This window comes from Gambusia affinis, linkage group LG12 (assembly GCF_019740435.1).
Source record: "Gambusia affinis linkage group LG12, SWU_Gaff_1.0, whole genome shotgun sequence".
NCBI classification, from domain to species: Eukaryota; Metazoa; Chordata; class Actinopteri; order Cyprinodontiformes; family Poeciliidae; genus Gambusia; species Gambusia affinis.
This window is the reverse complement of record NC_057879.1, coordinates 19,335,265-19,344,924: the sequence shown is the minus strand read 5'-3', so window position 1 is coordinate 19,344,924 and position 9,660 is coordinate 19,335,265. Positions and strand designations below refer to the sequence as shown.

Here is a 9,660-nt window from a genome sequence, read left to right as displayed (position 1 = left end):
ATCAATTAATTTTAGTCCAATACAATGTAGTAATGTGGTCCAACAAGGTTAAATATCATATTATACACCTGTGAAAAATGTGCCTTGGTCAAAATATACAGAGAATTTAAAACCCTGAACACTCTGTCCCCACTACTATAAAACACGGCAGTGGCAGTATCATGCTATAGGTAAGCGTTCCTTCTGCAGGGACAACCAAACTTGGACGGACGTTCACTTTACCTCAGGATGGTGACCCTAAATGGCTTACAGTGTCCTAGTTAAAGTCCAAAACTAAATCAGTTAAGTACCCTTTACATTAACCCAGTTAATTCTAGCATAGTTTTATTATATAGTCAGATACAGGTCTCAATTCATGCATTCTAGTATAATCTAAATTAGAACGCAGCAGGGATTTAAGTTCAAAAGTGTTAAAAGCCTGGCAGTTTACAAATGAATCATAAAGGGATATTGAAACGTCTTTCCTAACAAACAATAAAATGCAAATGTTTGTTTTACTAATTTATAATTTAAAGTATTGTAAAGGCTAACAGCAAAGCAGCAAATATTTGCTTAATGTCGAAACGTAGTATAATTGGTTAGAAAAGCTATGTTGTGTCTAGTTAGAAATGTACATTTTTACATACATTTATGAACATGACTCTTTCTGTCATGTTATATTTATAGTAGCACTTTTAGTATGTTAACGTTTATGAAGTATATAATGTATTTTATGCAGTACTTGGTTAAACTGTGTCGAATTATTTGATTTGTTGGCAATGTCGCTCCGTATTGTTTGGGGCGGAGTCTAAGGGGAGGAGGGCACGAGGTGGACAAGGGTTGCCATGGCAACCGTAACCCAACGTAACGTCCGTTCATTTAAAAAGACCACAGAGGCAGCGTAAATGCTGGTCCTGTTAAGGTAACAGACGTGTAATCTGTTAGTTGAGAGTAATGGTCGCTATCTGTAGTTAAACGCAAGTAACTGAGTAAAAAAAAAAAGTGGGTGCTTCTCTTTCTAGAGAGAAGATGGAGTTGGAGACGGTGACTGTACGCTCGACCTCGAGTCGCCATGAAAAAAGTTTGGGGCTCCTCACGATGAAGTTTGTCAGTCTACTGCAAGAAGCTAAGGATGGCGTTCTTGATTTAAAAGTGGTCAGTGACATCGAGAGACGACTCTTTCACATTATTTGAGTGTATATTGGGGGGGCGGAAAGGTAGATCGGTGCTGTGCTGCCCCGCAGTTTCTGCTGCTAGTTTTAACAAAGGGCTGTCCGACACAAGTCGTCAGGTGTATTTATGTATGGAACAGGTGCTCTAGGAGTCCGCCATTAGGCTTAGCCCATTGTAAATCCGTCAAATGAAAGAACTGTAAACAAAACGACTTGCAGTATGATGAAAACGTTAATCAAACATATTGTTTACAGGTTCAGTATCTTTAGCACTGGAATGTGAATTCCTGTACATGCTTGTATTTGAGAGAATCTGAAACTTTCAAAAAGTTAGTTTGTTGTTCCAAATGCAAAATCCTTAGCACAAATCTTCGTTGTTTACCTATTTCTGTAGTAGAAAAAGGCAAAAATGATTTAAGTGTTTCTATAGGTAAATTTAAATAGTAAGCTGAAATTATTTTCCCTCTTCCAGGAATTCACTTTAACGAAACGTATAGACTTATTACTGGAGCCAAAATTTGTACTCATGTAAAAGTTGCCCTTCTTTCAGATATTTTTACAGAGGTAAGGTGAATTCCATAAAATTACCAAAGTATTTGGCGACTTAAGTTGTGAATCCCGACTAGCTGATGTAATTTGTGAAAATGTTGTCATTATACACAGCAAAAATATTAAGGTGTGTTTAAGTTCTTGTACTTGAAATGATAAAGTAAAAGAAAAAAGAGAACATTTGGCAAAATACTCTTTGCCAAAGAACACATTTTGAAATCCTACAGTTCTGCACATCAAAAAACCTTTAATATGAGGTGCCTTATTTGTAAATATAGGCTTACATATTTTTAATAAAATTTATTGAGACACCATTAGGGTCAAACTATGTCTTATTGACAGGTGAATTCTTCAATATAATATGCTTTACTCTGCGACAGACTGGCGACCTGTCCAGGGTGAACCCCGCCTCTCGCCCGGAACGTAGCTGGAGATAGGCACCAGCAACCCTCCCGACCCCTCTACGGGACAAGGGTGAACAGAAAATGGATGGATGGATGGAATATGCTTTACTTTACTGTTCTACTTTCAGTAGCACAAAGCAACAATTTTGTATTGAAGCTGGTATGAAAATGTTTTAATGAGAAAGTCCCACAAATAACTTTAGGTTTTTTGCATTACATCTTCATTTCAAGAATCCTGTTTGAAATGTTAACATGTATTAGCACAAGCTTCACAAATCATCCATTAAACTTTATCTTCCAATTCTATCCATGAATCTATTTTCCCTCTTTTCTTGCGCGCCAAACCTGGTTAATGGTTACATTGGATGTTTCTTAGACTCTCTCCCCTCCCTCCTCCTTTGTTACTTTATTTAAGAAAAGGTCAGTGTTTTTTTGTTTGTTTTTTTAAGCATAAGCTGTTGTTTTTCTCTTGGGAGGATTTGGGCAATATTTCAGTGTTGTGCGTGTGTTGCTTTTAGATAACACCTCTTATATGGGGGCGACTTATGTCTTTGTCTGTCTGAATCAACAGGCTGCAGACAGTTTGGCAGTGAAGCAGAAGAGGAGGATTTATGACATCACGAATGTCCTGGAAGGTGTGGGGCTAATCGAGAAGAAAAACAAGAACATAATCCAGTGGAGGTTTGCAAATATATATATTTATATCTATTTATTTTTAAATGAGCAAACCCAAAAGGGCAACTACAGGCTGGTGAATCTGTGATCTTTGAATATTTAAGTTAGAATTGATAAGCAGTGGTTCTACATGTTCTAAAACCTTTCTGTTTTTACCTCCTCCGTGATCAGGGGGCAGAACAATGGGAGCCAAAGTCAGGAGATGTTGGAGCAGATCAGAGTTTTAAAAGCCCACATCTCTGAGCTCGAGGTTCAAGAGAAGGAGCTGGATGACCAGAAGGCCTGGGTGGAAGAGAACATCAAACACCTCAACCATGATCCAGACATCTGTGCATATCCTTTGGCTCTTTGTTTATTTGTTTTTATATTCTTTGTTTAATTGTTAATCCTTATTTTTTTCTGTTAACATTCCAACATTCCATTCCTGTTTTCTAACAGATTTCAGATTTTTTTTTTCATCTGAAGTGTTTACATTTGTCACAGAGACTTTTCATTCGATTTCTTTCCAACAAAAGTTTATGTAGTTTTGACGTTTTAACTCTGAATTGTTCCAAGGCTTATTTAATTCGTCTCATATGAGAGAAACCCCTGTCTGATCCTTTCAGCATTGTTTTCCCGTTGAACAGAAAGAGGCTATAAAAGGAGGATTAAAAATATAATCACTATTGACATTCGGTGAAAAAGCAGCCAGGCTAACCCTGACTCTCACATTGCCTTAAACCTTTGTTTTTCCCTTTTATTGTCTCCTTTTTTCTCTTGAAGTTAATCCTGTTTCTTTAACATCTCTCCACCTATAAATTTGTGACGCACGAGGACATCTGCAATTCCTTTAGTGGAGACACTCTTCTGGCTGTTGTGGCTCCCTCTGGAACCCAGCTGGAGGTGCCACTTCCTGAAAGGGTAGAATGATTTACCAGCTTGAATAGAAATGAACATTTTCTTCCCATGTGGCAACATTGACTAGAAAGTTCAACATTTAAAAGGTTCTTTCCAGCTTTTTGTTGTGTTACAGCAGACTTTTCATTCCAGGTTGTTTGGTGTTTCCTGAAAACTAAATATATATAAAACTGTTGATGAATTTTCATTGATACAGTAAGCTTCTATTGATCATTTGTACAGAGTAAAAGTGGTCAGAAGAAATACCAAGTGAACCTGCGGAGCCACTCTGCTCCCATCCAAGTGATGCTCATCAACAGAGAGTCCGGCTCCAGAATCCCTGTGGTCTTTCCTGTACCACCCACCGACGACGTTTGTCTGATGCCAACCCCACCCAGCACGCCCGCCAGCCTGCAGAAGTTCCCCCTCCTAAACTGTGCTGCCACTACACCCAACCCCACATCCTCCTGCTGCAGCCAGGACTCCGTCTCCTCAGACCAGCAGATGGTGCTGCCAGACCTTGATGAAGAGCTGACTCCGTCTTCCACCCCTGGTGACATGCAAATGGGTGAGTGACGAAATATTAGTTTCAAATGTTTAATACTTTACGTGTTTCCTGTAAGCTTTGGAAATTATTTAAAAAGGACTGAGTGGTTAAAGTGGATTCAACGTGTGATCCACCACAGCGACTAGAACTTTCTTTCTTTATTGTTTGTTTGCATGGGGATAATTGTTAAGTATAAACAATTACTAAACATTATGACACTTATAGGCTAATTTAAAGGGCAATAAAACAACAGAGCACAAACTTTAGCAAAACCTTTACTGCATGTGTATAATTTAATTTTTTCACATTTTCATAAGTCATAAACTTTATTTTACTTTATTGAGATTTTTAATAACCAACACAAAGTAGTGTAAAACTATCAAGTAGAAGGAAAAGTAATCTGCTGCTTTTATTCTTATATGCCTAGATAAAATCGAATATAGCAAACTGACTTAAAATCACCTTATTAAAAAATGTAGTCCACCCATGTATAATTTAAACTCAGTATAAATCTGGCTGTTCTTTAAAGAAGTAAGATATTAGTTGGAAAACATTTAACAACAAACTGCATCATATAGACCCAAAAAACACAGCAGAGGAGTCGGGCATAAAGCTGCTGATAAGTTGGTTTAAAAATATCCAAGATTTGGAGATCTTATGGCACAAGTCCAAACCTATCATAACCTGACCAGCCACCTAAACTAACAGGCTGGGAAAGGAGACTATTAATCAGAACCCTATGGTGACTGTGGAGGAGCTGCAGAGATTCATAGCTGAGGTGAGACAATCTGCTGATGGGGGATCTGTTGGTCACTTCTTGGAAAAGAAAATCATAACTGGGCAGAAAAGCCACAGAAAGTCAAATCTTACAACACACTGACCATACCACCCTTATGGGGAAATATGGTGATGTCAGCATCATGCTGAGGAGATATATGTTTCTTTAGCCGAGTTGTTACAAGTTGATGACAGATCATTAGAGGAAGCTGTAGGGAAATACTGGCAGCTACAACACAAGAGCCAGTTGGTGTCCAAGCATATTCATGTTTGAGTTGCCACAGTAGAGTTCTTCAGAAGTAATCCCAGGAATATCATATGTCACAGCTTTTTTTTTTTTTTTTTTACATGCCAGGACAGGAAAGTGAGATGTGACAATGTCTTGCAACTAAAATGAAAGTGCTCTGAGAATCATGATGTGTAATTTGCTCAGTTTATGTGAACTGAATCCTGGGGGTCAGACCTTACAATGGGGATTTCTATTATAAATGTTTGCCTAATTACAGCTACCATCTGCTTTAATCAGATTTTCTGGTTGATAATTGCACCAACAGTGTCTGATGTGCAGAATGTTGCATTTAAATCAGATTGTTATATAAATGAATACAGAACCCAAACTGTATTAATTGGAAACAAATAATGTAGATGTTCACAATAAGACTGTCTACAGCAACTCAGAAAGTCCAAAGATCTTTAATTATCTTTTAGCTGTTAATGCTTTCCTTTGGAGTGCTATTATTTTTGCCAGTTTTATTTGTTTGGAGAGAAAGTTCTATACATTTATTAACACATTTAATAATTGCTGTATTTACTGTTCCGCAGCAGCCAGATTTTTCCCACAAGTCATGAGAAACCATTATTTTCCATTGTGAAAGTGATTTCTCCAATAACAGTTTGATTGCCTGTGTTTCTGTAATTATGCAAGTTCAGCTGATGCCATTCTCAAAGCGAAACCGATGCAGACCTTTATTACTGGAATAAATGAGGAAATGGCAAAAACAGAAGATTTTTAGTTTTGTTTCCTTGCTGTTACACAACAAGGTGCTGGGAACTGTGACTAACTATAGATTACGGTAAATAGTCCTGAGGTGCTAGTCTGTTAAAATTGCTTTATTACCATCTTGCTGTATATACCAACTTAAGTACTTTACCTGCTGGTTTTAAATTAGTTTTAGGATGGATATGAGAGTTGGAAAAGGTTTTAAACACATATGGAAGAGAATTTTCTAACAGCATTCCTGTTTGCTATCATGTTTCTGCAGAGTGTCACAGCGAGTCAGCAGCAGCAGTGTTGGAGCAGCATCAAATAGACCTGGAGGATCCAGAGTTCCAGTCTGTTCTGGATGTTAGCAGCCTCCTGAGACTGAGCACAGGCGCTGACAGCATGAGGGACGACAGAGAGGGTGAGGCGCTTTGCTGGACACCACATGCAGAGATAACGATCATGGGTGGTTTAATGTTTGCTTCGCTGGCTTGCTTAAAGAGTTTACAGTGATCATATGATAAGACCACACTCCAGCATAAACCCTTCTGTTGGGTTGGAAAACCTCTCCCATCTTTAATGTTATTGGATCAAATTTTATCAGCACAAAATTACATTAAAAATTAATTATTATCCATTTGTTTTCATCTCATTGTTAACTTAGTCCGTATTCATATCCATGTACACACTGCCTGGTATCTTACATTCATTTCCAGTTTTTTTAAAAAAGCGCAAATTCCTCTGTTTTTGCCATGAACATAATTGGTAATCATCCTCCTACTACAGCTACAAAAATGGCCTTAAACCTAACAATGTTTTGAGCCAAATCTGATCCATCTAGATTGGTTAGAAAACGGCAAAAGATTTTTATTTTTTTCCCCCTAAAATCACCTTTGTTTTGTGCACATTAAAAATGATACCCTAAATTGATCTCAAGGTGATGCCTCAGCAGAGCTGGGTGTCTGGTGTGGGAATCTTTTCACAATTGATGAAAAGACACACCGGAGCAACTCAAAGTAAGGATGAAAGTTATATTCCGTTTCCAAGACAACAGACACCGGTACGTTTTAGAACTATTCTCAAATTGTGCCATTGTCAGAGAAAATATTCACTATTTTTGTAGAAAATAGTGAATATTGAATACTCAACAACAATTTTCACCAGAAATTGTTGTTGAGTAAACAAGGCCATAGTCAGAGGTCATGGTTCTCAGTGGATGAAGTTGGACCGCTTCCTTTACGTTCAGGCTCTTTCTAAAGAGTAGGAGTTGGTGAACGATGAATCTGCTTTGCATTGAAGAGTCAGCTGAGGTGCTTCTTCTGGGCAGAAGCAGAATTTGTTGACCCGTTACTCTAGCAACCAATTATTAGAACACTAAATCAGCAAAATCTTTATTTATTTATTTTTTTTATTCTCTCATAGGAGCTGTTGACATTATTGATGAACTAATGTCTTCTAATGGTGAGGATTATAACACCTGCATCACAAACCTCTGAATTTGTTTAGTTAGATCTGGATACCTCACAGAGTTTAAAGAAACCTGATTGGTCTGGAACTATCTTGGTCTGTTAGCAGTCGCCCTTTTACCAGGATTGTATGAATTTGTTTTACACACACATACTTTTGTTTCATTTTTAGTGGTGTATGTACTATAGCTTTAAATCATTTCAGGACTTGATTAAGACCATATTATTTATGTTTAAATTCTGGAATCGATTAAAGCTGTACTTTCTTTCACTTAAAAGGAAAATAACTTTGTGCCACAGATCAAATCTGACAGCCTGAACTTTAGCAGACTGCATGTCCTTAGAGAATCTGTCGGATAAAATAGATGATCATGATTATGTTATCTATACCACATGTATCTCAGCAAATCCAGCGTAGTGAAAAGCAGCAACTTATTCCTGCATTCTCAGCAGCATTTAAACATGACTTTTACTGGATGCTCTTCTGGTACTTTTTACCCCAAAAATGTCTTTTAGAAATCTAAAATGACTACTAACAATTAAGGCATGCTGAGTCATGGCACTCTTCTGATAGACAGATAAGTATAAACATTGGAGGTCTGAAGCATCAGATTTTCTTTCCTAGGGCTTTTTCTGATGTCTGAAAGTGTGTGATGCATTGCATGCGTTTGTAATAACAGACATATTTCCCAGATTATCTCACAGATTCTGTTATTCTTATGAACAGGTATAGACTACAGCTTCAATCTGGATGATGGTGCAGGAGTGTGTGACCTGTTTGATGTGCAGATCCTCAATTACTGATCTCTGCCGCCTGCCACAACTCTGCTACCCTCATTTCACACACCTCCAAGAAATATTTCCTGTTATGTTGTTATTGCACAGTCAGTACTTCATATTGTTGCCTTAAAATAAGAAAAATATTCACATCTTTGGACCACACAGCTGTGCACCAGACACGATGCACTGGCTTTTGTCAATAACACCTGGCACCTGAATGCGTTCTTCATCAGATATATACATATTTTTAAGGAAGCCACACGTTATGTCTTTACTAAGACTTTAATGGTTTTCTGGGTAAATAAAAAATTCCAGACAGATAACATGTCTTAGAAGTAAAGTAAGATTAATCCCACAGCCTCATTATATTTTTCCACATCCACAGGCTTTTTTTTTTGGGCTATTTTTCTTATTCTTATGCGTCCGGTTTTCTTATTTTATTTCAACCAAAGCTGGGAATGCAAGCTCTTTTTTTATAAATGAAAAGCATCCCTTGTTTTACAGTTCTGATTCAGAAACACCTGATATTTACGGAATAAATGTTTTGGCATCATTTTGTTACCTTATTATTGAGGGGGAAAAAGCCAGAAACTTTTCTTTTCTGTATTAATGACACTGCCAGTTTAGGTCTCCATTTTTCACAGCTGTATATTTAACTACATTTTATACTTAATTTAAGTAATGAAAGGCTATTTGTATTAGTGCTTTGTAACTGAAACTAGGTTAAATGTCTTTGTTTAAATAACTGAGTTTGCCAATTTCTAAATTGATGACTATTCAGAGCCCTGAATGACATTTGTGTATTTATGTTTTCTAATTAAAAAAAGTCATGTTTCGTTGCACATAGTCATTTTTTTAAAATAGTTTTTCCTGACTGAAGTTTGATGGTGGGACTGATTGTGTTGCTGTGTTGGAGGCAGATTTACTGTGCAACCAGTCTAAAGTGTGATATTCCCATTGTTCCAGTTTTGACTTTATTAATTAGTTTTTTTGTTTTAGAGAAATAAACGTAAAAATATATTTTATAAATTGAGTTAAGAGGCACATAAGTTGCAAAAACAAAGACTTCAAATTTTCTCATGTTTGCTGTGACTTTATAACTTTTTTTGTTTATATGCACTTTACTTTGCTATTACCATTACAATTTTTCATGCTAGTAAAATGATCACAAATGGACTTTTTCTTTTTTTACATATAATATTGACCTCTGTGTAGTCTAACCAATTAGACTATACAGAGGTCTAGTTTGTTAGACTATAACAAACTAGTCTAACTAGTCTAACAGTGTTAGATCTCAAGTTATCTAACACTGTTGGATAACTTGAAATCCTTTTCATTTTGAGAAAATCATAGCTAGAATCTTAATTTTCAGCTTATCAAAAAATAAATGTATAATTTAGAAAATTCATATTTTCTTTTATGAACATTTTCACTACATAAACTTGATGAAGCT

At 36.7% G+C, this 9,660-nt stretch overlaps 1 protein-coding gene across 3 annotated transcripts; it reads left to right on the top strand.

The window, feature by feature from the left end:
• Window positions 1-793: 793 nt before the first annotated feature.
• Window positions 794-9,046, top strand: e2f5 (E2F transcription factor 5). 3 transcript variants are annotated; one of them, XM_044135090.1, is made up of 9 exons: window positions 794-901; window positions 1,002-1,134; window positions 2,676-2,785; window positions 2,951-3,112; window positions 3,571-3,661; window positions 3,899-4,223; window positions 6,242-6,382; window positions 7,384-7,422; window positions 8,155-9,046. In XM_044135090.1, exons 1-9 carry the CDS (start codon window positions 885-887, stop codon window positions 8,229-8,231), a joined length of 1,095 nt encoding a protein of 364 aa, XP_043991025.1. In that variant the 5' UTR covers window positions 794-884; the 3' UTR covers window positions 8,232-9,046. The 3 variants fall into 3 exon arrangements, with proteins under 3 accessions (XP_043991025.1, XP_043991024.1, XP_043991026.1); XM_044135089.1 differs by having other exon boundaries at window positions 795-901; window positions 3,571-3,679; XM_044135091.1 differs by lacking the exon at window positions 7,384-7,422 and having other exon boundaries at window positions 795-901; window positions 3,571-3,679.
• The last annotated feature ends 614 nt before the right edge of the window (window positions 9,047-9,660 follow it).

Excerpts from the sequence above, each read along its gene's own strand:
- e2f5 (XM_044135089.1), top strand. Across the intron at positions 3,680-3,898 it reads AGGTGCCACTTCCTGAAAGG|AGTAAAAGTGGTCAGAAGAA; the intron begins GTAGAATGATTT and ends TCATTTGTACAG. Across the intron at positions 4,224-6,241 it reads CCCTGGTGACATGCAAATGG|AGTGTCACAGCGAGTCAGCA; the intron begins GTGAGTGACGAA and ends ATGTTTCTGCAG.